General features: G+C 39.6%; 2 protein-coding genes and 1 pseudogene across 6 annotated transcripts; all 3 read right to left on the minus strand.

The window, feature by feature from the left end:
- ZNF684 (zinc finger protein 684) lies at window positions 1-26,903 on the minus strand. 5 transcript variants are annotated; one of them, XM_043461740.1, is made up of 5 exons: window positions 26,769-26,903; window positions 6,979-7,016; window positions 3,088-3,214; window positions 2,670-2,765; window positions 1-1,574 (listed from the first exon to the last, which is right to left on the minus strand). In XM_043461740.1, exons 2-5 carry the CDS (start codon window positions 6,991-6,993, stop codon window positions 670-672), a joined length of 1,143 nt encoding a protein of 380 aa, XP_043317675.1. In that variant the 5' UTR covers window positions 6,994-7,016; window positions 26,769-26,903; the 3' UTR covers window positions 1-669. The 5 variants fall into 5 exon arrangements, with proteins under 5 accessions (XP_043317675.1, XP_043317673.1, XP_043317674.1 ...); XM_043461738.1 differs by lacking the exon at window positions 26,769-26,903 and adding an exon at window positions 8,904-9,035 and having other exon boundaries at window positions 2,670-2,771; XM_043461739.1 differs by lacking the exon at window positions 26,769-26,903 and adding an exon at window positions 8,900-9,035 and having other exon boundaries at window positions 2,670-2,771.
- LOC122429244 lies at window positions 13,812-14,208 on the minus strand (annotated as a pseudogene).
- On the minus strand, window positions 16,660-27,813 carry EXO5 (exonuclease 5). Its single transcript, XM_043461743.1, has 3 exons — window positions 27,676-27,813; window positions 26,769-26,826; window positions 16,660-18,619 (listed from the first exon to the last, which is right to left on the minus strand). The coding sequence occupies exon 3, from the start codon at window positions 18,592-18,594 to the stop codon at window positions 17,482-17,484; it is 1,113 nt and encodes a 370-aa protein (XP_043317678.1). The 5' UTR covers window positions 18,595-18,619; window positions 26,769-26,826; window positions 27,676-27,813; the 3' UTR covers window positions 16,660-17,481.

The following is a 27,813-nucleotide window of genomic DNA, read 5'->3' on the forward strand; positions in this document are numbered from 1 at the left end:
TGAAGTGCAAACGTTTTATTTACATACTTCTTTAAATACTTCCTTTTCCACAACTGAGCACTTAGTGTATAGAATACAACTGCTTTCACCATCTCAATTGATATCTTGTTAAATTATACACATATGTAATTCTATAAATCTTTATAACAAGTTTTAGAATTAAAGAGGAGACTCTGAGATTCAATAACACTGCCATACCCATTAAAAGTGCCAGCGAATGGATGAAAATATTACTGAAATTCATACTATATCTTAAACTACATTTTTTCACTTGCATGTTACTATTCAGATTGGAAGAAAAAGTGTGATATTTACTTCAGAAACTCTTAATAGATATAATTTAATATAATATATAAACTTATTTTATATTCATACTTGCATAATTATATAATTTGTTATAAAAATAATCAGAGATGCTAAATGTAGTTTTCACTGATTCCTTGATTGTTTAATTTATGCTTTCCAAGCTCTAAGTTTTATCATTATAAATTAACGTTTTCTGTGATCTTTCCTCTAAATACTTTATCACTTCCAGAACATGACTGGCGTTGATTTTTTTATGGGAATTTATTTTTTCAGTTCCTTCAAATTGTTGATTTCTCCTCACCATGAATTCTCTACTCAATAACTTATCAAATATTAAAGCTTTCTCATATTCATAAGTGAATGTTACATATGAATTTTCTGATGTACAGTAAGATTTGACTTCTGGGAAAATGGTTTCCCACATTTGCTACACTCATAGGGCCTTTCTCCTGTATGAGTTATCTGATGTCTAAGGAGATGAGACTTCTTGATGAAGGCTTTGCCACATTTAATACATCCATAAGGTTTCTCTCCTGTATGAATTCTTTGATGGGTAACAAGCACAGAACTGTTACCAAAGGCTTTGCCACATACAATGCATTGATATGGTTTTTCTCCTGTATGAAATTTAGAGTGTTTATAAAGGGATGAACTATACCTGAATGTTTTCCCACATTCCTTACATTCAAATGAGTTCTCAAGTGTATGCGATTTCATGTGTTGATTAAAGGAAGAATTCCAAGTGAATGATTTTCCACACTGACTGCATTCATAAGGCTTCTCTCCAGTGTGGAGTCTCTGATGGACCACGAGCTGTGCTTTATGTGTAAACGCTTTTCCACAATCACTGCACACAAAGGGTCTCTCTCTGTTATGAATTTTCTGATGAGTGGCAAGGTGTGCCTTGCTGCTATAGGCTTTCCCACAGGTGTTGCATTCAAACAGTTTTTTTCTTGTATGATTTTTTTCATGTCTAATGAAATTAAATTTCTTTTTTAAGGCTTTCCCACATTCATTGCATTCATCAGAGTGTTCTCCATTATAACATCTATTATAATTAAGAAAGTCCAAAGTAGGTTGCAAACTCTTCCCATATGACTTACATTTATATGATTTTTTTCTTGTAGGATTAAGACTTGTGCTCATATTATAACCATGAAGTCTCTTCACAGTCTGAATTTTATTGAACATGAACAAAACTGAATTTAAAAAATTGTCTTTGCTTTTCTGGTGCTTGTCTGATTCATCAACAAGTGGGCAGTCAGCTTCTAAAAAGGAGTACAATGAAATGTTCCTAGTTAATTTTTGCCATTGACAGTCATAGAAAGAAACTTGATTTCAAATCTAGTCTCATTCTGAAACAAGTATGTTTTCACCTTGCTCCTGAACTTTAAGAATAAAACTGCTAGGGAGGAAAAAGGAGACAGAATGACAGTGAGAATGGGTGGCTTAACTTGTGACCTGGAGGAAAAAAAAAAACAACAGTAAAATAGCACAAAGTAGTGAGGAGAGTACAAAGAAAATCAAAAAGTTGCTCAACAGGGTGTACGGTCAACTCACAGAACAAAGACAGCCCACTACGGAGATGTGATCAATGGACAGGGAGAGGAATAAGAGACAATGGAGTTAAGGGAAAATTAGATTTGGAAGAGGGAGATCAGAATCAGAATCCTCACTACTTAATTCCTAGATCACCCTGGTAGAATACCTCCCTTTTTTCTGCATTCTTATCTCTTTTTTCCTCTTGGTCATCTGGCACAATATCAGTTCCCTTCAAGAACATTTTTATATCTCCAGCCCTCTGCTGCTGCTGCTAAGTCGCTTCAGTCGTGTCCGACTCTATGCGACGACCCCATAGACGGCAGCCCACCAGGCTCCTCCGTCCCTGGGATTTTCCAGGCAAGAATACTGAAATGGGTTGCCATTTCCTTCTCTCTCTCCAGTCCTCTAACCTTATCCAAAAGAGGTTGGTGGAGTAAGACTGCAAATCCACATAAGCTGACTACATTATTAGAACTAGATGTATGGAAAGATCTGCCATCATGTTGAGGAGGAAAGAACAATGAGGATTCTAGGAATTGAGAGAACCAAGCAAGCACTTCGATGCAATGGGCAGTGTGAGGAGTCAAAGCGGAGCGGCAGGACGTCCTCCTACACAAGAGCTAAGGAAGAGAAAGAGCAGCCACGTGGGAGAGTGGAACTGAAGGTGTCATTTGGGGATCTGAGGATGTCATGTCAAGTGCACCCAGTCACTTTCAAAGGTATGTGCTTCCTAAAAAGTGTTTCAAAGGTGCCAGTCCCTCACTCACCAACTGGGACCCCAATTTCAAAGACTCCCATCTTCCTGGTTTTCTCTGACTCACCTGGAGAGCTCCGATGTGAGTTCTCTCCCTCCACCATCCATGGTTCTTGTCCTTGCTCCACCTTGAATATCACTGTTGTTTCAGTAACTGGACACCCTGTTCCTGGGAAACAACACAGAACTGGGGACAAAGTGCTAGGAACAACTACCTCATAATTCGGGTTTGCCTCCTGGTGTCTTAGGGCCTGTGAAGGCTGACAAACGGGCTTCAGAACAGAAAAGACCCTTCTTCACTTAGGAGGCAGAAGCATAAACACAGTACGTGATCCCCAAAGGAGATTAAGAATCTTTGACTAGTGAAGTTCAAGGCCAAACTTACTAATGCTTCAGAATGTTCACAGCTTTCACAGGTCTTAAAGGAAGGGTACTGTTAAAACATTCTGAGTTACACCTAAAAAGTTACCACCCACTGTCCTTACCCACTGAGATGAGGTTTCTAAAGTTCTCCAACATCACATCCCAATACAGGGTTCTCTGATCACAGTCAAGCAGCTGCCACTCCTCTGGGGTGAATTCCACAGCCACATCCTGGAGTGTCACTGATCCCTGTAATAGTACATGGATCTTCAAACTAAAGTGTGCGTCATTTGGGGACTTGTAAGAGTCATGGCAGCCTCTTAGGATCATATCATGTTCATTGATGAGTTTTCAAAGTTATGTATGAAAACCACTATACACCTGATTCAGAAATTACTTTGTGATAGAAACAAAAATTATATTAAAAATATTCAAATAGTATCAGAACAATTCAATAGCAGAAAGAATAGTCTTTTAAACGAATGGTGTTCGGACAGTTGGATATCCACATGCAAAAGAGTGAAGTTGGACTCCCTCTAACCCGCACACCTCATATCATAATAAAATAAAGTGAAGTTTCTCAGTTGTGTCCAACTCTTTGCGACCCCATGGATTGTAGCCTACCAGGCTTCTCTGTCCGTGGGATTTTCCAGGCAAGAGTACTAGAGTGGGTTGCCATTTCCTTCTCCAGGGGATCTTCCCGACCCAGGGATCGAACCTAGGTCTCCCGCATTGTAGGCAGAAGCTTTTACCCTCTGAGCCACCAGAGAAGTCATCATAATAAAAATGAACTAAAAATGGATCAGAGACCCAATCTAAGAGTGGTTAAAACTACAGGTAACCCTTGAACAACGTGGGGGTTAGGGTGCCAATCCTCCCCACAGCCAAAAATCCACATAAGTTTATAGGTACCTCCGTATCTGTGGTTCCACAACCATGAATTCAATGAACCACAGGTCATGTAGTACTACAGTATGTATTTACTGGAAAAAACCTGCACATAAGTGGACCCACACAGTTCAAAGCTGTGTTATTCAAGGGTCAACTGTATATAATTCTTACATGAAAACAAGGGAGTAAATCTTTATGACCTAGGATTAGGTAAAAGTTTCTTAGACATGATAGAAGAAGTGTGATAAAAGAAAAAATAGATAAATTGGAATTCATTAAAATTAAGCATTTTTGTGCTTCAAAGGACACCATGAAGAATGTGAAACTGACAACTCACAAAATAGCAGGAAATATTTGTAAATCATCTATCTGAAAAGAGAGTTGTCTCTAAAAGAAAAAGAATTCTTACAACAACAAAAAGAAAACTTAATCTAAAAATCGGCAAAGGATTTGAACAGACATTTTTCCACAGACAGATATGATCCAAAAGCACATGAAAAGATGTACAAATCAAAATCACAATGAGATATCACTTTACATCCAATAGGATGGCTAAAATCAAAGGCAGACAATGACAAGTTTTTCACAAGGGTAGGGAGAAACTAGAACTCTCATACACTGCTGATGGAATTGTAAAATGGTGCAGCAACTATGGAAAACAATTTAGGAGTTTTTCAAAACATTAAACATAGAGTTACCATATACCCAGCAATTTTTCCTAGGTATATACCCAAAAGAGTTGGGAACATATGTCCACACAAAAACCATACACACATGTCCATGGCAGAATTCATAGCAGGCAAAAGTGGTAACAATATGGGTATTGAGCAAGTAATAAATGAATAAACAAAATGAGGTATATCCATATGATCCAATATTATTCAGTACTAAAAAGGACTCTATGACATAGATGATCCTTGAAAATATTGTGCTAGGTGAAAGAAGCCAGTCACAAGAGATCACATATTGTATAGTTCCATTTGTATGAAATTTTCAGAATAGGCAAATCCATAAAAACATAAAGTAACTCAGGGCTGGGGGAAGGAAGGAACGGAAAGTAACTGTTAATGGATATGGGGTTTCTTTTGAGGATATGAAAATGTTCTGAGATTAGTGATGACAGTTTCACAATTGTGCTAATATACTGAGTTTAAGGTAATCAACTTATAATAAGTAAATTAAGTCTTAATAAAATTATTTTAAAATATTGCTTATATGTTCTTCATTCATTCACTCATATAATATTTAATGAGGATATACCAAGTACAGTACTAGTGATACAAAAAAGAAAAAAATTATTACTGCCCTCAGCAATCTTACAGCTTATTAAACACTACAAAATAAATGTATAAAGGTAATTAGATTTTAAACTGGCTATAAGGTTAATAGGCTAGACTTATATAAGCATAATAAAATAGAAAAACACAGATTTTTATATGATAAAATATACCCTAACCATGAATCAAAATCATTTTTAATTTAAACTGAAATTAAAAAGGCACATAGCAACATTTCTAAGCTTTTTTTAATGCCACAGAAATAATTTTATTTAGAAGAAATATAATTTTGTAAATAAAATGTAACTGGAAAACAGTTATGCCTATTTGTTTTACTTCAACTACAAGGGCAGAGTTGAGTAGTTGTCACAGAAGGTATATAACCTTCAAGCCTAAAATATTTACTGTTTGTCCCTTTAAGGGGAACAGTATTAGAAATTCTTTAAACTGTTATGTTAAAAGCACGAAATATATTATTGACAAGTATAAAAAAGTATATGAGGAAAAAAGTTCCCAATTTATGAAAATAATCTTAATAAGCTAAGAATCCTTAACTTGATTAAAAATAAAAAAACAAAGAACAACTATCTACCAGAATATAAGACACTGAAAGAATTACCATTAAAAGTGGACCAGAAAAGATTTTGGCTAGCAATTATATTCAAAATTATAGTACTAGAAATCCTGTCCATTGCAATAAGACAAAAAAAAAAAAAAAAAAAAAAGAGAGACAAGCAAATAAGGGACAAAACTCCATTTGAAGAGTATATGATGATCTATCTAGAAAATCTAAGAATAAACTAAAAAACTCTTAGACTCAGTAAGAGTTCTGTAAGTTAAACAAAGTCAAACAGACAAATCCATACTTTCCTATGCACCAGAGTAGCCAGTTAGAAAATATTATGAAAAAAATATTCATCCCATTCTCAATAGCAACTTAAACCATGCGTAAGAATAAACATTATAAGAAATGCATAAGAATTACCATAAAAACCTATACAACTATAATGAAGGACCAAAATAAAAATGGAAATAAAATGGAGAACTCATTACTGAAAAGTTCTGAATTCTCTCCAAATTTATCTAAAAGTGTAATGTAATCACAATAATGATAGCTAATCTATCCCCTGGGTTGGGAAGATCCCCAGGAGAGGGCATGGCAACTCACTCCAGTATTCTTGCCTGGAGAAGCCCCATGGACAGAGGAGGCTGGCAAGCTACAGTCCATGGGGTCGCAAAGAATCAGACACAAATGAGCGACTAAGCACAGCACAGCACAGCACACACGGACTTACAAATGGAGTTCTTGGCACTATGTTCTCTGTTTACTCTAGGGAACACTCCTAAGAAGGTCACTGGAAATTGGATGTTACATTTATCACAGAATTGTTACTGGCAATACTGTAACTAACATAACCTCTTTGAAACCCTATTGTATGATATTTTCTTTGGAGAACTGTGCTAGGATAAATTTTACTTATCAGGGGAATTGTTCTGCTTTATGCTCCTGGACAAAGCCAATACTTTGGTTGGCTACCTATTTTCTATGATCACCAGAAAGAGTGGGTACACATATGAAGCTCTACCTAAATGCTGACCAACCCTATAACCTGGATATCAATTTATCAATTTTCTGAATTTTGTATTGGACCTGATCTATTCAGTCTACATTCTCCCTAACTATACACCTCCTCTTTATAAGGATTTTTTAAAAAGAGATTTGGACCTCTTGTTTTCTGAGAGGCACACACTCTGTCTACGGACTGTGTATCTCTTTAAATAAATCCACTTCTTACCCATTAAAAAAAAGAGACAGATTTTAATAACAATAAATGGATGCCTTACCTTGAAGTTGATCATTTCTGCCTCTCTTGCACAGAGATCTATGAAAGTAGAAATGGGGAATAGAATAAAGACATGAAATACCAGGACTGCAATGGAGAACCCTGCTCTATGAGAACAGAAGCACACACAGTGCAGTCTGAGAAAATGCCACCCAGTGAGAGAATGACACTTCCAGCAAGTTAGAAATGTCCACATTTTATAAGCAATGATCTTATATTAGTAGGCTGTACATTTCTATCCTACTGACCTAATAGCAAATCGTTAACCTTTAAACCAGTGACAGGTTTTTTCCTCCCAGAAATTCATTCTAAGTAGATAATAATGAATGAGTTAAAGTGATAACTAAAAGCCTGATCTCTCAAGCTCAGTTATCTTTGGAAGTCATTCCTTCTGTGATTCTCTGGCCTCTGTTCTGTATGTGGATTTAAGAGATCTCAAATTAGGTTTTATGAAGAGGCTGAATGCAGGGACGGGGTGGTGGGGGCTTGAGGGTGGGTGTGGGTATTTTTTTTTAAGCTGAAGTCTTCAATTGAGACTCTAAATCTCGATCTCTCTCTCTCAATCTCACCATCTCCTACAGGCCCAATCTGGGCTTTTTGAAATTCCAACCAGCACTGCTAGGGCCCTAGAAAGGCTAAAACGCACAAGAGGCCCTCTCAGCTTTATTTACAATCATCACTGGAAAATCTGCAGATTCACCAAGGGTTCTTTTTTTTTTAAAAATTTATTTTGTGTTGGGGTATAGCCGATTAACAATGCTGTGGTAGTTTCAGGTGAATGGCAAAGTGACTCAGCCACACATATACCAAGAGTTGTTTTTTTTTAAATGATGACAAACCAAAATTTACTCAGCATATATAAAAATATTTTGAAAGAAAAATAAATCCAATGATTTGTTTGGCAGGTTCTTCTCATCTTGCAAAAAGAATGAAACCTGAAGGAAACTCATCTGGAGTTTAACTCTCAGATCATCTATACTAAACTGCCTGAGTCCAGGCAAGTTAAACTCACCTTTCTGCTTCAGTTAACTCATATACAAAATAGAGATAATATTTACTTCAGATGATTGCTGTGAGTGTTGACTAAAAAAATATAGTCACAATCTGAAAGTAGAGAGTTATTTTATTTGGTGGGAATGTTAGCCTGGGAGACAGCATCTCAGTAACTCTGGGAAAACTGCTCCAAGGAGGCAGGAGAGGAAGTCAGGCTATATACAAGTGTGCAACAATGGAAGCAGGCAGGCTGAACATCAAGTATCAGTACCAAGTTAAGGAATTTAGCATTCTGTGTATGGAAGACGCAAGCCTCTAGGCTCACTGAATTCATTCCTTTCATACGCACCTCACTCTCTGGGGCTAATACCGTTTCCTTGTTCACCTTACTTTTGGCAATCCCCCAGCTCCAAAGCAACACCGTAGGGAGGGGGGCGGGCAGCAGCTTCTGCGGGATCGCAGTTTTAGCAGCCCTCATTCACATTTGGAAGCCAGGTATCACTGAGAGCTGTGACATTTCTTGTTTATTAATACGGCAGGAGCTATTTTCACTTCACATGAAAATACCCTAAAGCATGCGCCGAAGTTTCTCTAAAAATGTTTTCTTCCTAGATCCCTTAAAATGGTTTACTATTTCCTTTTGCAGGCTCTGGTAGGTCATCAGGAAAGGTGCAGTTTAAAGCACAAGAGCAGGAATGCAAACTGAACTTGCTCAAGCCGCAACTGGGATCTAGGAACCCATGGAGTGGCAGTTGGACCCTTCCCTTGCTTTCTTTGAACTACTCCAGAATGGGACAGGACCCACACACCCAAACTGGAAGCCACCGCATGTGAGGGTTTTCACGTTTTATTTTCGTAGGGTAAGCCAATAAAGCGGTCCCTTTCTTCCTGCCCCTTCCTTACATCCCCCGAGTTCTGTAGAGTCATACTTGCCAGCTTTGCACCGCCACACTCCCAGCTCCGGCTCTAAGCTGGAGATCAGGTTACGCAGATCTCCCAGATCCGGGAGATACCCCAACTCTCACTTCATGCAGTACTGGTTCGAAAATTACAGAATACCGGCTACCACCCCACTGCGCGTGTCCGGAAATAACTCTTTGCCCAGAGTTCCCAGGCTTCCGCGGGGTGCAGGCTATTCATCCAATACTACATTTCCCATAAAGCCTATGGAGCTTATTTCTGGAATGCGTCGGTTCTGCCTCCTTAGAGGGAGACTCCAGGTCTGGTATCTCTGGGGCTGCTTGAAGAGACATGCTCACTTATAAAAGGGAGATGTAGATATCATTTTTGCTTAAAAGCTATAGACCTCAGAATTTTTAAATACTGGAAAATCTAAGTCAGCAGTTTGCTAAGAGAATAATTTGCCTTTATTCAGTTCAGTCTTTTCTAGTAATACAGTAGCTTAGGTCAGAAACATGAAGAGGACCCAACAAAGAAGACTGAGACGGAATAATCCTGAGGCAGATGGAAAAGCAGGAAGGTTTGGATCTGCAAAATCAAGGGAAGGGAACGTTTCAAGGAGGAGGGAGTGATCCATTGCGCTAAATGCTGCTGATAGGTTAGGTCGGATGAGAATTAATAATTGACCATTGGATTGAGCAATGTGGGGATGGCTGAAACATGCCCTTTTTGATGAAATCTGATAAGAATTAGGAGTGGGATAAAACAATGGGAGAAGGCAAGTACTTATAGACATACTCCTTCAATTTTTAAAAGATGAATAGGAAAGTAAAACTGTCCATTGCAGATGGATTTGGGGTTCAGAATTTTTTTTTAAGATGGAAGAAATTACAGTGTTTGTATCCTAATTAAAATGATACAGTGGAGAGGGGAAAATCAACAATACAGGAGAGACAGGACAGTTGCAAGAGCAAAGTCCTTAAGGAAAGAAGGGATGGAATCCAGCACACAATTGGGAGGATCAGTTCTAAGCAAGAGCCTGGACAATTTATTCATTGAAATAACAGGAGAAGCAGAATCGATAGGTACAGATTTGGTCGGGGGAGAATGAGGATATCCTCCCTGAGTGTTTCTATTTTATAAGTGAAATTGGAAGCTCAAAGTGAAATTAGGGAGAAGGTATTTGAGATATGAGGAAAGAAAAGATAAGAAATTCTGCATTAGATTGATTCTAATTTTTTTTCATATTTCAATATATGTGAAATTGCTATCTCACAAATGATGACATGCCATAGTTTAATTGGTAGTCTTTTTTCTTTCCTAGTAATATGTAAAATAATGATGTATCTTATAATTAATGGCATCTGAGATTCTAATGTTAGTTATTTAGGAATGTGGGGAAGTGAATGGATACAGAAAATGAAGTACTATTGCCCAGCACCATTAAGATCTCACTTGATGCTAGTAAGCCCTTGACTTTACTGGCGTTTTTTATGTCATAAACACATATTTCTATATCTTATTGTTAAAAAATCATTTCTTGACTTTAGTTCACTTGAGCAATTGTGCCATTTCCTAGCTTTCTTTTTTTTAATGTTTGACTGTGTCCTGCAGTTTTGGTAGTTCTGTGACTGAGGATCAAACCCATGCCCCCTGCAGTTAAAGAGCACTGTCTTTTTTGGGGGTGGGGGGCTTAACTTTTAATTTGGAAACACTTTTAAACTCACAGAAAATTTGTAAGCAGAGTACAAAGAACCATTTGCTTCGGACAGCAATGACCTAAAAAAGGAAGTTCAGTTCAGTTGCTCAGTCGTGTCAGACTCTTTGTGACCCCATGGACTGCAGCACACCAGGCTTCCCTGTTCATCACCAACTCCCAGAGCTTGCTCAAACTCATGTCCATCGAGTCGGTGATGCTATCTCATCCTCTGTCATCCCCCTCTCCTCTTGCCTTCAATCTTTCCCAGCATCAGGGTCTTTTTCAATGAGTCAGTTCTTCACATCAGGTGGCCAAAGTATTGGAGCTTCAGCTTCAGCCTCAGTCCTTCCAATGAATATTCAGGACTGATTTCCTTTAGGATTGACTGCTTTGATTTCCTTGCAGTCCAAGGGACTCTCAAAAGTCTTCTCCAACACCACAGTTCAAAAGCATCAATTCTTCAGTGCTCAGCTTTCTTTATAGTCCAACTCTCACATCCATACATTACTGGAAAAACCATAACCTTGACTAGATGGGCCTTTGTTGACAAAGTAATGTCTATGCTTTTTAATATTCTGTCTAGGTTGGTCATAACTTTCCTTACAAGGGGTAAGCATCTTTTAATTTCATGGCTGCAATCACCATCTGCAGTGATTTTGGAGCCCAGAAAAATAAAGTCAGCCACTGTTTCCACCATTTCCCCGTCTATCTGCCATGAAGTGATGGGACCAGATGCCATGATCTTAGTTTTCTGAATGTTGAGTTTTAAGCCAACTTTTCCACTCTCCTCTTTCACTTTCATCAAGAGGCTCTTTAGTTCTTCACTTTCTGCCATAAGGGTGGTGTCATCTGCATATCTGAGGTGATTAATATTTCTCCTGGCAATCTTGATTCCAGCTTGTGCTTCATCCAGCCCAGCATTTCTCATGATGTACTCTGCATAGAAGTTAAATAAGCAGGGTGACAACATACAGCCTTGACGTACTCCTTTTCTTATTTGGAACCAGTCTGTTGTTCCATTTCTAGTTCTAACTGTTGCTTCTTGACCTGCATACAGATTTCTCAGGAAGCAGGTCAGGTGGCCTGGTATTCCCATCTCTTTCAGAATTTTCCACAATTTATTGTGATCCACACAGTCAAAGGCTTTGGCGTAGTCAATAAAGCAGAAATAGATGTTTTTCTGGAATTCTCTTGCTTTTTCAATGATCCAATGGATGAAACCAGGAGAATAAACAAATATACCTCCTGCCCCCAACTGGAATCAACCAGACAACACTGTCTCCCAACACGAGGGGTCTCATGATGCCCCCTCATCCTACCTAAGGATGCTTAGCTGGCACTGGCTGGGCCCAGGCCTGCCTCTTGGAGGTGGTTGACCAACATCTCCAATGGTCTGGGTCACTTTGTGGTAGCGAAGTCTTAATCACTGGGTCACCAAGGAAATACCCCTACCTTTCTTTCATAGGAAAATTTCTCTTGCTTCTTGGTTCTGCCTACATTTTCTCACCTCCAATTCTCTTAAGTCCACTCTAATTGGCTTCTTGGCCACAACTACACTCCTGAAACTGCTCTTGTCAATTGATCAATGAAATTCCAATTGAAAAATTAAATGGGATTTCTTTGTCCTCATCATATTTGACTTCAACAGCATTTAAGAAAAATGAAATACTTCCTTATTTTGATTTCTGCATCTCACGAAAGATAATTCCTCCCACCTCACTAATACTATTTTTCTATTTTCTTTATTGAATAGTCTTCCTCTATTCCACCTCCAAATGTTGGAATACTCAAGAGTTTGGCCTTGGATCTTTTCTTTTTGAAGTTTTCTTCAAATGGTCTCATTCAGCCCCACAATTTTAAATACCATTTATTTGATGTTAACTGACAAATCTGTATCTCCAGCCCTCATCTCTTCCCTGAATTTCTGACCTCTAATTCCTTATGCCTACTTGAAATCTCCCCCTAAAAGCTACCTTCAACTTCACATGTTCAAATCAACCTATTAATCCTGTCCCCATCCACACTCCCACTATAACACTTCTCCTAGTTCAATAAATGTATCATTCACCTGGTTACTTGAGCAAAAATTTAGGAGCCATCCTTCATTTCTCCTTTCTTTGATTTATGTGTATTTGGCTTTCATCCCCAATTCTAGATCAGAGCTCCTAAAACTCTTGGAATTTCCTAAGATATGAGAATGAGCATGTCTTTTGTTATGTTAATGAGGTGGCTTTTGGACAGCACCTAAGGATAAGGGCTGACTGTCAGGAAAACCAAACCACATGATTAGAGGGTTAGAACTTTAAGTCCCACACCTCCTAACCTATGGGGAGGGGAGAGAGGCTGGAGGTTGAATCAATTGCCAATGGCCAACGATTTAATCAGTCATGGCTATGTAATGAAGACTCCGTAAAACCCCAAAAGGGGACTTCCCTGGTGGTCCAGTGGTTAAGAATCCACCTGCTAATGCAGGGGACACAGATTCAATCCCTGTTCTGGAAGATTCCACATACTGCAGGCAACTAAGCCTGTGTGCCACAACTATTGAGACCATGCACCCCAGAGCCCATGTTCTGCAACAAGAGAAGCCACCACAATGAGAAGCCCACACACAACAACTAGAGTGTAACCCCTGCTCACAAGCAGGTTGGTGAACACGTGAAGGTATGGGGAGAGCCATGTACCCATAGACGGCATGGAAGATCTGCACCCTTTACTGATACCTTACCTTATGCATCTCTCCATATGGCAATTCTTCAGTTATATCCTTTAATAATAAACTGGTAGTCTAGTAAGTAAAATGTTTCTCTGAGTTCAGTGAGCCACTCGAGTAAATTAATCAAACCCAAGGAGGAGGTTGTTGAAACCTCCAACCTATAGCCAGCAGGTCAGAAACACAAGTAGACAACCTGGACTTGTATCATTGAGTAGGAAAATATCCCTCCCATTTTCTGGATGTTTGTCTAGACTTCAGTGTCATTTCTAAATATTTGGTAGAATTCAGCAGTAAATCATCTGGGCCTAGAGTTTTCTTTGTGGGGAGGTTTAAACTACAAAATCAATCTCTTTGTTGGATATAGGGCTATTTAGGTTGCAAATTTCTTCTTGAGAGAACTTTGGTAGTTTGTATCTTTCAAAGAATTTTTCTATATCATCTAAGCTGTCAAATGTATTGGCATAAAAAGTTGTTTTTAATATCCCTCCCCTCCTTTTTTTTTTTAAAACAAATCCACACTTTTCATTTACTTTTCAGGAAGTTTAAATTTTCGAGGGTACAGCATCACATGGATTCTGTGTTCAATGTCTTCAGCAGGAAGGTTGCTTTGGAATTTGGCAGGAAACATGTCACTGTTTCCATGAGCTTGAGTTATCTTTCCCCAGATTACTAAGGTTTTCTGCCAGGAGTTACTGTATTGTTCTTTGCTTTGTGCACAAAAACACATCTCTTGACTAGACAGAATTCAGGTTCATCTCGAGTATCAGTCAGTCAGTCAGTTCAGTTGCTCAGTCATGTCCAACTCTTTGTATATCTCGAGCACATATACCTTCAATTTTCAGGATAGCTGCGTGCTCCCTCTGGCTCTGTAGACCCCACTTATAGCCAGCAAAAATGGCCTTGGACCACAGCCTTCCAGACATATTTGTCAATTCAGAAGTCCTGTTCCTAGCAGGCCTCTGCAGGATCCAAGATGGCTGCATAATATTCCCTTATTTTCTTTTAATATCTATAATATTTATAGTGCTGTCACCTCATTCCTGATATTGGTCATGCGTCTTCCCTCTCTCCCTTCCCACCCTAATTCAGTTCAGTTCAGTAGCTCAGTTGTGTCCAACTCTTTGCAACCCCATGAACCGCAGCACGCCAGGCCTCCCTGTTCATCACCAACTCCCAGAGTCCACCCAAACCTATGTCCATTGAGTCGGTGATGCCATCCAACCATCTTATCCTCTGTCATCCCCCTCTCCTCCTGCCCTCAATCTTTCCCAGCATCAGGGTCTTTTCCAATGAGTCAACTCTTCGCATGAGGTGGCCAAAGTATTGGAGTTTCAGCTTCAACATCAGTCCTTCCAATGAACACCCAGGACTGATCTCCTTTTGGATGGACTGGCTGGATCTCCTTGCAGTCCAAGGGACTCTCAGGAGTCTTCTCCAACACCATAGTTCAAAAGCATCAATTCTTCACCGCTCAGCTTTCTTTATAGTCCAACTCTCACATCCATACATTACTGGAAAAACCATAACCTTGACTAGATGGGCCTTTGTTGACAAAGTAATGTCTATGCTTTTTAATATTCTGTCTAGGTTGGTCATAACTTTCCTTACAAGGGGTAAGCATCTTTTAATTTCATGGCTGCAATCACCATCTGCAGTGATTTTGGAGCCCAGAAAAATAAAGTCAGCCACTGTTTCCACCATTTCCCCGTCTATCTGCCATGAAGTGATGGGACCAGATGCCATGATCTTAGTTTTCTGAATGTTGAGCTTTAAGCCAACTTTTCCACTCTCCTCTTTCACTTTCATCAAGAGGCTCTTTAGTTCTTCACTTTCTGCCATAAGGGTGGTGTCATCTGCATACCTGAGGTGATTAATATTTCTCCTGGCAATCTTGATTCCAGCTTGTGCTTCATCCAGCCCAGCATTTCTCATGATGTACTCTGCATAGAAGTTAAATAAGCAGGGTGACAACATACAGCCTTGACGTACTCCTTTTCTTATTTGGAACCAGTCTGTTGTTCCATTTCTAGTTCTAACTGTTGCTCTTGACCTGCATACAGATTTCTCAAGATGCAGGTCAGGTGGTCTGGTATTCCCCATCTCTTTCAGAATTTTCCACAATTTATTGTGATCCACACAGTTAAAGGCTTTGGCACAGTCAATAATGCAGAAATAGATGTTTTTCTGGAACTCTCTTGTTTTTTCGATGATCCAGCAGATGTTGGCAATTTGATCTCTGGCTCCCACCCTAATTGCTCTGGCTAGAACTTATCAGTTTTATTGATCTCAAAATCAGTTTTTGGTTTTGTTGATTTTTCTCTATTATCTGTTTTCTATTTCATTAATGTCAGCTCTGTTGTTGCTTATTTCCTTTTTATGCTTTCTCTGAATTTCATTTTCTCTCCTTTTTTTAGTTAAGGGAGACACTGAGGTCAGTAATTTGAGATCTTTCTTCTTTTCCAATTAGTGGCATTAATGGTGTCAATTAGGTATCCAACTGGCATTTAGTGTTATCAATTTCCCTGAAATATACTGCTTCCCACACATTTTTGTATATTTTCATTTTCAATTAAATATAAGTAATTTCTCTTTTTGTGATATCTTTATTGACTCATAGGTTACTTTAGTGTGTAATTTAGTTAGCATATAATTTTTGATTGTTCGGATATCTGTCATCAATTCTAACTTAATTCCACTGTGATCAGATAGCATACTTTGTATGACTTTCATCCACATAAATTTATTCAGATTTGTTTTATGGCCCAGAAATAGTTTATTTTGATAAACATTCTATGTTCACCTGAAAAGAAAAGCATGCTACATAAGATTTTTTATGTCTAATCACATACACCCAACACATGTATTTGATTTATATTTAAATATATGTTGATAGATCCAAAAAGTATCTTGAAGAGCTTTATCCAACTTCCTATTGATGGTTATTTTGGGATTCAGGATTTACAGGTATGCATGTAAGACCAATATTTACTTTCTACTTTATACATTATTATAATGTTTGTAGTAGGAAAAGATAGGAAATAGCTTAAGTATATATAAATAGAGGCCTAGTTAGATAAACAGTATATCTTTACAATGGAACCCTTTGCACCAGCTAAAAGGAAGGAGGTGAACTACAAATACTAATATGAAACAACTCTAAAATACATTGATAAGTAAAAGAAACAAGGTGTGTTGAAGTTGAAAAATATTGTATATCAAAAAAAAAGAAAAATATTGTATATCTTAAATGAGATATCAAAAGCACTGATGAAACATTCAAACTGGCCTTCAGTAATATTTTGTTCATCAAAAGACACCATGACAGAATAAAAAGGCAAGCCACAGACTGGAAAAAAATACTCCCAATAAAGATATTCAATGAATGTTGTGTTTATTGGAGACATTATTAAAGAACAGCAGAAGTGAAGTTCAGTGGAATTAGAGATACTGAGGCTGGGATAACAATTCTTAGCTTACTTGTATTCCACATTCACAGAATCTGCTTATGAGGCTTAATCAGTATTCCTAGGATACTGACCTGGAATTCAATACAGTTCATTTTTCACTTCATCCAGACTTCTAGGACTTAGACCCTCCCCTTGTTCCCAATCAACAGAACCATCTGCATTTTTTGCTTCCACATGTGAGGATCTGACAACCTGGTGGACTATGACACCACTGTAATAGTTCTAGTTTCGGATCCATCTGAGATAAATCATTCTGCAACATGTTAGCTTTTACCATGTCAGCTCCTCCTCTGGAATACTACTTTGCTCTCATTTACTTTTAAAAGCTATTGACACAGTAGAATATTATTCAGTCTTAAAAAGGAAATTCTGGCACATGCTATAGCACCTTGTAGAAACCTTGACTGAGAAAAACGTAGGGAAGAGACTTAAAAGAAATGGAAGAATCTTCTTAGGAAAACAATGATTGTGCTCCAACCACGATGAGTATTTGTCTTTTTGGCAACCTGTGGCAAAGATCTAGGGATAGTGTAATCCCAGATCTCTCCCACTCAGCCATGAGCCAGGGTCTTGGATTTGTGAGGTTAGAGGCTGAGAAAATATGAAAAGAACCAAAATGAGAACACTCTCCAAGAAATTCAAGCTCGGTTGAAAAGACTGGTCCTCTTTAACTCTGCTGAGTACATTAGATGCAGGAACCATCAAAGTTCTTGAAGGCACATCTTCTGTTCATTTGGCCTTTTTGACTTGTGGCTCTCGCGTGGCATTGGTCAACCCACCGCTCTTCTTCCACTCACAGATATCTGCATAGTTGCACATCCGGCATTTCCAGGCCTCCTCCACGTCAACCCCTTGAGGCTCTCGGTGGCCCATCCAGTAGGTCATATAATGCTGTACTTTGCTTCTCATCTCCTTCTCTTCAAAGGCCACTATCTCTGTACCCAGCACAGTGGCAGTCTCTTGGTGGACATACTCAATTTTGAGGCTATCAATAAGTGGGAGGTCAGACAGTGTTAGAGACAAGAAGACCAGTTCTATGAGGTCACCCAAGGACTTCACAGAGTAGCCTCCCTGCTGGGCATGCCTCAGCACTGAAGGTCCCAGTGGTTTTTCTGGATGAAATTTTGTGTGGTGGATTAAGCTAGCAGCAGTCACTTTCCCCTGTACCATGGCATCAAAGATATATTTGTACAGGCTGACTTGAAAACTATCTTTTTTTTTCTGAGCGTCTGAAGGGAGCACAGGGTTCCCACGTGTCTTGAGTTCCACCAGTTCCAGTTCCCCACTGGCTGTATAGTGCAGCTCATCAATCACACCAACAAGAAGCACACCCTCCACTTCTCCAAACACTGGAAACTCTCTGATACGCCCTTCTGACTGCAGGGTAGGAATCATTGATAACATGTTCAGAAACTTAACTGCCCAAGCATCTTCTGTACAGGTGATGGGGATACTCACAAGATCATGAACTTCTAGTTCTCTAGCTAGGTGGATGCTGGCACCAGTATCCAAAATACCTGATTTCTTGGGTGTCAAGAAACCAGGAAGCTCCTTTCCAAATACCATTTGCTGTTCACACCAGTTCTGAGTAGACAGGTCAGTGACATACAAATATTTAAGATGAAATCGCTCCATAGGTGATGAGAACTCCAATCTTCTTTTCAATTTTGGTAAACTTATGAGCTTGTCATCCTTTTCAGGTAATTCATAAGAAGGACCAGGCTTGCTAGGTGAAGCACTCGACTCTTCCGAATCCTCCAGGTCCAAAAATTCTGAGTCACTCAAGTCTGAGAACCCAGAAGCCTCTGCTGACACCGTCTCCTCTTCCCCAGTCTCTGCCATGGCACAGCTCTAGATTGGGCAAAGGCTATACACATCATATTAAAGAAATGCATTATTCAAATGAAAAATTTCTCAAAAGCACTCCTGAATTCCAATGAGGTAAAAAAGATTCACAACTAATTATTTATATATAGTCTTTAAAGATGCTTATTAATTTATGAACAATTAGTAATGCTATAGAGTTGTAGCACACATGCAGTTTACAATAAGGCTCACTGTATCATCCATATATGAATACTTGGCAAATATTTTTTAAGTGCAAAATAGTTTTATTCCTAAATCTGGCACTAACATATTATGTGACTTTAAGCAAATCACTTTCCTCATCCTCAATTTCTTCATTTAAAAGAAGATTTAAAGTTTGTCATTTTTCCTTAAAAGCTCCCCTTGGGCTTCCCTGGTGGCTCAGTAGTAAAGAATCTGCCTGCCAATGCAGGAGACATGGGTTTGATCCCTGGTCCAGGAAGATCCCACATGCTCAGGAGCAACTAAGCCTGTGTGTCACAACTATTGAGCCTGTGCTCTAGAGCCCATGAGCTGTAACTACTGAAGCCTGCATACCCTAGAGCCCATGTTCCACAAAAGAAGTCACTGCAGTGGGAAGTCCATGCACCATAACTAGAGGGTAGCCCCTGCTGGCTGCAACTAGAGAAAAGCCTGCACAACAAAAAAGAACCAGCACAGCCAAATATAAATAAATAAATAAAATTATATATATATATATATATATATATATAATCTCTACTGCCTTGAGATATTATTTCATTATTTTAAGTAAATACAGAACATTGTAAATGTTGTAGCAATGTCTGCCAGTTTATCATGGACTGCTTCTACACTTCCTTTGTATACAAAGTCCTTGGCTAGGAAAACAAATCTCAATACCAAACTGTTCCATGAGAAAAATCAGCTCTACAGTGACTGTTTCAGGAACACAGTGTGGCAAAATTAAAAAACTAACTACAGATAAATACAAATAGACCTACCCATATACAAAGTAATAGCATACAGTAGTAAGAGGATATTCACAGCAATATGCAGAAATCAGTTGTTTTTTCTATTTGAGATATATTAATACTTTACTGCCTTTATAAATTCTTCCTAACGTAATAGAAATTGATGTTTCTTGCTAAGTTTTATTTTCTCTCCCCACAAGAAATTAGCTTATGATGGAAAACATCTGTCAGTGAACACTCTTAAAATATTACATGCTTGCTAAATCACTTCAGTCATGTACAACTTTTTGCGACCCTATGGAATGTAGCCCACCAGGCTCCTCTGTCCATGGGATCCTCCAGGCAAGAATACTGGAGTGCGTTGCCACGCTCTTCTCCAGGGGATCTTCCTGACCCAGGAACTGAATCCACGTCTGTTATATCTCCTGTGTTAGCAGGTGGATTCTTTACCACCAGCACCACCTGGGAAGCCAACAAATATTACTGGATTTCGCTATAAATAATAGTGGATATTGGGAACTCCCTGGTGGTCCAGTGGATTGGGCTCCATGCTTCTACTGCAGGGGGGCACAGGTTCGATTCCTGGTTGGAGAACTAAGATCCCACATGCTGCAAGGCACAACCAAAATGTGCTAGACACTGAGCCAAGTGCTTCACATTTAATATCTCACTACTTTACTACAGGACAAGTACTCTCTCTCTTTACAACAAGCAATTTCACAAACACAGGAGATAGAAAGAATAGAACAATGAACACAATCTAGTTAGCAACTGTTGACATGTTGCTGTGTTTGCTTCTTTCAGGTGCTTTTTGTTTTCAGTTTAACTATTTTAATGTAAATTACAGACAGCATAATGCTTCAAATGCTTCAGCATACATTTCCAAAGAAGACTTCTACATTAACTACAATATTATCACATCTAATAAAATGAATAATTCCCTAATACTCTAGTCCATATTCAAATTTCCCCAAGTGCCCTAAAAACATCTTGACATTGTCCAGATTCCAGGCCTGCCCACAAGCATAGTAAGTCAGGCAGCACTTTTAGATATCTTATCTAAAGGGAGTGGGTCTTGGAATTCTTGAGCCCCTGGAGGTCTGGCCAACTGCTCAGGGTATAATGAAATTCTGTGACTCACAAGATAAACAGTATTGTGAAAAGATTAAAGTAAAACCAGAACTGCATTCTTTCTTGAAAACTGATAATGTATCAGTTTGCGGCCTGGATTTTTAAGTGGGAACTCCCAAAACTGTAGTTTGAAGTCTCACCCGTGGCGTGGACACACTACCTGGGACCTTTTCCCAACTGGGACTCCAGGCTGCTGAATAAGGAGGGACTTCCCAGTGTTGTTCATATCTGGATGTTGGCCAGCCCAATTTGGTGATGTATGTCCTGTTACTTTTCTCTATTGTTTCTTTTCTTTTAATGGCTGTATATTGAAATTAAGTCAGATAACCTCCTATAAAATATTGAATTGTTTGTGAGTAACACGTGGTTTCTTTTGTTAATGAATCCTTCAAACCCGAAATGAAAGTAAAACTTTAAGCAAAATATAAACTGGTACCATAAGCAGGATTCATGAAGCAAAATGCCACAAGAGATTAAGATTAATGAAGTTTTTAATTCCTGGATGGGAAGATTTGCCTTACTGCTCATTAGTTACTGAATGGGGCGTACCCACCGGATTGTGTGAGAACTGAGACCCCAAATTAAAGCAGCCAAAACTTTAGAATTTATTGAGTGTTTGCAGCTCACGCCAATTGAGAAAGGATAAGAATGTACTGCACTGGGTCAGAAAGGCTAATCTACCTCTCTGCCTTCTGTAAGGTACATGAAGCCAAATTAAAACTGGCTGAAGAGAAGTCAAAATTGGAGAAAGAATTATGCAATTTGCAAGGACAATTGTCCATGTTACAATGTCAAAGATTTATTTTAGCTGACCAAGTCCATTTTCCAGTTGGTAGCCGAAAATGTCTCTATAAAGGTTGCAGAAACTATGAGCCATGCTGTGTAGGGCCACCCAAGATGGACTGGTCACAGTGGAGAGTTCTGACAAAACGTGATCCACTGGAGAAGGGAAGGCAAACCACGTCAATATTCTCGCCTTGAGAATCCCAGGGACAGTATGAAAAGGCACAAAGATATGACACTGAAAGATGAACTCCCTAGGTCGGTAGGTGCCCAATATGCTACTGGAGAAGAGTGGAGAAATAACTCCAGAAAGAATGAAGAGACAGAGCCAAAGCAAAAACAACATCCAGTTGTGGATGTGACTGGTGATGGAAGTAAAGTCTGATGCTGTAAAGAACAATATTTTATAGGAACCTGGAATGGCCGGTCCATCAATCAAGGTAAATTGGAAGTGGTCAAACAGGAGATGGCAAGAGTGAACATCAACATTTTAGGAATCAGTGAACTAAAATGGACTGGAATGGGCAAAGTTAAATCAGATGACCATTGTATCTACTACTGTGGACAAGAATCCCTTAGAAGAAATGGGGTAGCCCTCATAGTCAACAAAAGAGTCCAAAATGCAGTACTTGGGTGCAATCTCAAAAATGGCAGAATGATCTCTGTTCATTTCCAAGGCAAGCCATTCAGTATCAGAGTAATCCAAGTCTATGCTCCAACCACTAATGCCAAAGAAACTGAAGTTGAATGGTTTCTATGAAGACCTATAAGACCATCTAGAACTAACACAAAAAAAGATGTCCTTTTTATTATAGGGGACTGGAATGCAAAAGTACGAAGTCAAGAGATACCTGGAGTAACAAGCAAGTTTGGCCTTGGAGTACAAAATGAAGCAGGGCAAAGGCTAATAGAGTTTTGCCAAGAGAACGCACTGGTCATACCAAAAACCCTCTTCCACAACACAAGAGAAGACTCTACACATGGACATCACCAGATGGTCAATACAGAAATCAGATTGATTACATTCTTTGCAGCTGAAGATGGAGAACCTCTATACAGTCAACAAAAACAAGACTGGGAGCTGACTGTGGCTCAGATCATGAACTCCTTATTGCCAAATTCAGACTTAAATTGAACAAAGTAGAGAAAACCACTAGACTATTTAGGTATGACCTAAATCAAACTCCTTATGATTATAAACAGAAGTGACAAATAGATTCAAGGGATTAGATCTGATGGATAGAGTGCCTAAAGAACTATTGATGGAGGTTCGTGACATTGTACACTAGGCAGGGATCAAGACCATCACCAAGAAAAAGAAATGCAAAAAGGCAAAATGGTTGTCTGAGGAGGCCTTACAAATAGCTGTAAGGCTATTGAGAAGCAAAGCCTATTGAGGCCTTACAAATAGCTATAAGGCTATTGAGAAGAAGAGAAGCAAAAGGCAAAGGAGAAAAGGAAAGATATACCCATTCGAATGCAGAGTTCCAAAGAATAGCAAGGAGAGATAAGAAAGCCTTTCTCAGAGATCAATGCAAAGAAATAGAGGAAAACAATAGAATGGGAAAGACTAGAGATCTCGCAAGAAAATTAGAAATACCAAGGGAACATTTCATGCAAAGATGGGCACAATAAAAGACAGAAATGGTACGGACCTAAACAGAAGCAGAAGATATTAAGAAGAGGTGGCAAGAGGAACTATACAGAAGAACTATACAAACTACACAGAAGAACTATACAAAAAAAGATCTTCATGACCCAGATAACCACGATGGTGTGATCACTCACCTAGAGTCAGACATCCTGGGATGCAAAGTCAAGTGGCCTTAGGAAGCATCACTATGAACAAAGCTAGTGGAGGTGATGGAATTCCAGTTGAATTATTTCAAATCCTAAAAGATGATGCTGTGAAAGTGCTGCACTCAATATGCCTGCAAATTTGGAAAACTCAGCAGTGGCCACAGAACTGGAAAAGGTCAGTTTTCATTCCAATCCCAAAGAAAGGCAATGCTAAAGAATGTTCAAACTACCACACAATTGCACTCATCTCACACGCTAGCAAAGTAATGCTCAAAATTGTCTAAGCTGGGCTTCAATAGTACATGGACTGATAACTTCCTGATGTTCAAGCTGGATTTAGAAAAGGCAGAGGAACCCCGAGATCAAATTGCCAACATCTGTTGGATCATCAAAAATGCAAAAGAGTTCCAGAAAAACATATATTTCTGCTTCATTGACTATGCCAAAGCCTTTGACTGTATGGATCACAACAAACTGTGGAAAATTCTTCAAGAGATGAGAATACCAGACCACCTTACCTGCCTCCTGAGAAATCTGTATGCAGGTCAAGAGGCAACAGTTAGAACTGGACACGGAACAACAGACTGGCTCCAAATTGGGAAAGGCTGTATATTGCCACTCTGCTTATTTAACCTATATGCAGAGTACATCATGTGAAATGCTGGGTTGGATGAAGCACAAGCTGGAATCAAGATTGCCAGGAAATATCAACAACTTCAGATATGCAGATGACACCAACGTAGCAGCAGAAAGTGAAGAGGAACTAAGAGCCTATTGATGAAAGTGAAAGAGGAGGGTGAAAAAGTTGGCTTAAAACTTAACATTGAAAAAACTAAGGTCATGGTAACCAGTCCTATCATTTCATGGCAAATAGATGGGGAAACAATGGAAACACTGACAGACTTTATTTTTTAGGGTTCCAAAATCACTACAGATGGTGACTGCAGCCATGAAATTAAAAGATGCTTGCTCCTTGGAAGAAAAGCTATGACAAACCTAGACAGCATGTTATAAAACACAGACATTACCTTGCTGACAAAGGTCCGTCTAGTAAAGCTATGGTTTCTCCAGTAGTCATGTATGGATGCAAGAGTTGGACCACAAACAAAGCTAAGCGCTGAAGAATTGATGCTTTTGAATTGTGGTGTTGGAGGAAACTCTTGAGAGTCCCTTGGACTGCAAGGAGATCAAAGCAGTCAGTCCTAAAGGAAATCAGTCCTGAATATTCATTGGAAATACTGAGGCTGAAGCTGAGACTCCAATATTTTGGCCACCTGATGTGAAGAAGTGACTCATTGGAAAAGACCCTGATGATGGGAAAGACTGAAGACAGGAGTAGAAGGGGACGACAGAGGATGAGATGGTTGGATGGCATCACCAACTTGATGGACATGAGTTTGAGCAAGCTTTGGGAGCTGGAGATGAACAGGGAAGCCTGGCATGCTGCAGTCCATGGGGTCACAAAGAGTCTGACACGACTGAGAGACTGAACAACAACATGCTCTTTCAGTCTAAACAACACTGAGGCTGACAGTTAGGAAATTAAAATGGAGAAAGTCTTGTTCAGGCTTCAGAAGCATGAGGGCAGGTCCCTTACCTGGCTTCTGACCTGCCTGGACACTGCCCAGATTCAGTGCCTGCCCACAAGCATAGTAAGTCAGGCAGCACTTTAGATAAGAAAGGGAGTAGGTCTTCGAATTCTTGAGCCCCTGGAGGTCTGGCCAACAGCTCAGGGTATAATGAAATCCTGTGACTCACAAGATAAAACAAACAACATTGTAAAAAAATTAAAGTAAAACCAGAGCTGCATTTTTGCACACAAATATGCGGGAATCCCTGAAACTGCAATGTGAAGTCTCACCAGTGGAGTGGATGCACTGCTTGGGACCTTTTCCCAATTGGGACTTCACATTGCTATTATGGAGGGACTTCCCAGCACTGTTTAAATTTGCATATTGACCAGCCCAATTAGGTGATGTATGTGCTGTTAGTTTTCTCTATTGTTTCTATTTCTTTTCTTTTAATGATAGTATATTGAAATTAAGTCAAATAATTTTCTATTAAAAAAACCTGAAATTGTGTGTAACAAGTTATTTCTTTTGTTAGCAAACCCTTCGAACCTAAAACGAAAGTAAGACTTCTGGCAAAACAAACCCTTCATAGGAAAAAAAAAAGTATGATCAGTCCACTAGTATTTGACTTTGGGTGCCCAGGAAAATAACTTGACACAGAATTTAAGCTGATTGAGGTTATAAGCCAAATTTCCTCCTTGCTACTCTAATGAACAATAAAAGAGATGCATTCACCAACTCCCATGGTAAAAGTTTTAACAATTGGTACCTTGAAAATGGTATAAATATTAGTTATCATTGTACTTAACTAATTTTTAAATAGTCTAAATTCCCCCAAGGAAAGAAAACACAGATAACTGGAAGAAAAGTTATTTGCAATAAACAAAGGTAATACAATGCTCAGACTTCTGGGTATATCCTATTAAGTTATTGCTTTATAGGATACTTCAACAGAAATAAAACACAGGAGAACATTTGCACAAGTGTCTTAAACTATAAGTGGGTCTTAGATAATGATAGTGTCAAAATGAGTAATGTTATTTGGACAATGAAGTCTCTGAAAGTGGGAGAGAATCTTTACCCTTCATCAAAAAACAAAAGTTAAAAGGCATGACAGTGCACTGTCTCCCAAATTGCAGTCTGTATCTTTTTGACAGGAGATGATTTTACATGGTACATAGATCAACACCTTCAGATACATCTTAGAATAAATATAAAGACTTTAGAGCATCTATCAAATGCATAATTTCATATGCAGTGTTTCTCAGTGCAAGTTTGTTTTTTAAAATAAAAGTTAAAAATTAAAAATATGAGAATAACAGTAATACAGGTAGGACAGAGGTATGGCATAAATAGGTGGTAAGTGAATAAGATGTTTGGGAAACACCAGCATAGTGTCAAGAGTCTGGGGGTCCTACAGCTCTAGATTCTGAATCTGACTAGGTCAATAGTATTTAGTAGTAGACTACTTTCCTTCTGAGTACTCTTGGGCAAATTTTTCATTTTACTGAGGCTACTGACACATCTTTAAAATTAGAGTACTTCTTCCAACAGTACTTCTTCCAACACCAGCTTCTCTGGTGGTTTAGCCAGTAAAGAATCTCCTGGAATGCAGGAGACCTGGGTTCGATCCCTGGGTTGGGAAGATTTCTTGGAGAAGGGAATGGCTACCCACTCCAGTATTTCTGCCTGGAGAATTCCATGGACAGAGGAGCCTGGTGGGCTACAGTCCATGGGGTCACAGGGTTGGATATAACTGAGTGACCAACACTTTCCAATAGTACTCAGCTACCCAAATGATAGTGTGATGACACAGGAGACACTGCCACTCAACAAATGTGGGTCTCCTCCTTCCCAGAAAGACATAAGATAGTTTATTCATTCCCTCTGTCGAATTAAACTAAATTTTAGGAGAGAAAAAACTTCTACTCACCTGGGACTTGGCTGATCTTCCTCTTCACAGGGAAAGGCAAAATGCTAAACTGACAAGTCTAGGGGAGGAGAAAGGAGCTCTGAAAGACCAGGTCTGAAATTGGAGAATCCAGATTAGCAACCGCCGGACTTGCTGTGGTAAAAGAGCAACTTCTGGTCTTTTCTCACCTGACCAGTCAGTCAGTCCCTCACACTGTGGTGTTTCCTCCTCTCTGATCCTCACTGCACAGACTGTTGCCCACCCAGATCCTAGGTAATGCTTGCCTCTCTTTACGGGCAAATTCTCCGTAACTTCTTCGTTTTGCCCACACCCTGGATGCAGACACTCGATCCAATCCCTGCTTCCAGCAAGTAAAAGTGTCAACAATAGCGAAGGTCTCCCGGCAACTCCGAGGTCAGTTCCCTCTTCCAGCCCCAACCGGGGCTCAGAAGCTCAGAAAGAGATCTCAAATCCAGAGGCTTTTCCTCCCTGACGGATTCCTGATGCCTCCGGAACTGCCACTGGCTTTACCACCAATATTCTGAATGGTTGGTACAAGCCCGGACTTGCGGGTCCCAGAAACTTCTGCTTTCAGCGGGGACCTTCCCACCATCCCCAAACCACTGTCTTCCCGGGAGTCTCAAGCATGCCCAAAAGTTTACTGAGCACTCCCTTCAAGGTGCTAGAGGAGCGGCGAGAAGGGGATCACTGACTTCGGGAAGGGGTCCCAGCCGACAGCAGGGTCTTCCAAGGTGAGAAGGAACTCAACCCACAGGAACAGACGAGATAAACCGCTACTCCGGAGCCGTTCCCACCCGGAGAAGGCGATGGGGGGACGTCGTAACCGCTGGTACAGATCCCAGGGTTCCAAAACGCAACCCCTCAGCCCGCCACCCGCATTCGCCGGCCTTCTTCTAACCCTTCTGACCTTGGATACGCCTCCGAACCCAGGACTTCACCTGCTCCTCTTGAACTTCGCAACCGCTCCCGGACTCTTTCCCTTAGGCGCAAGTTCTAGTCAGGAAGAGGACCTGACTAGCTCTGTCGGGCTTCGCAGGAAAGCCGC

Source organism: Cervus canadensis, chromosome 2 (assembly GCF_019320065.1).
Source record: "Cervus canadensis isolate Bull #8, Minnesota chromosome 2, ASM1932006v1, whole genome shotgun sequence".
Classification (NCBI taxonomy): Eukaryota; Metazoa; Chordata; class Mammalia; order Artiodactyla; family Cervidae; genus Cervus; species Cervus canadensis.

Coding starts and splice junctions, on each gene's coding strand:
- ZNF684 (XM_043461738.1), bottom strand. Junction 2,772..3,087: donor TAGAAACCTCATCTCAGTGG/GTAAGGACAGTG, acceptor GTTGTTTCCCAG/GAACAGGGTGTCCAGTTACT. Junction 1,575..2,669: donor CTCACATCGGAGCTCTCCAG/GTGAGTCAGAGA, acceptor ACTCCTTTTTAG/AAGCTGACTGCCCACTTGTT.
- EXO5 (XM_043461743.1), bottom strand. CDS start 18,594: ATGGCAGAGACTGGGGAAGAGGAGACGGTGTCAGCAGAGGCTTCTGGG.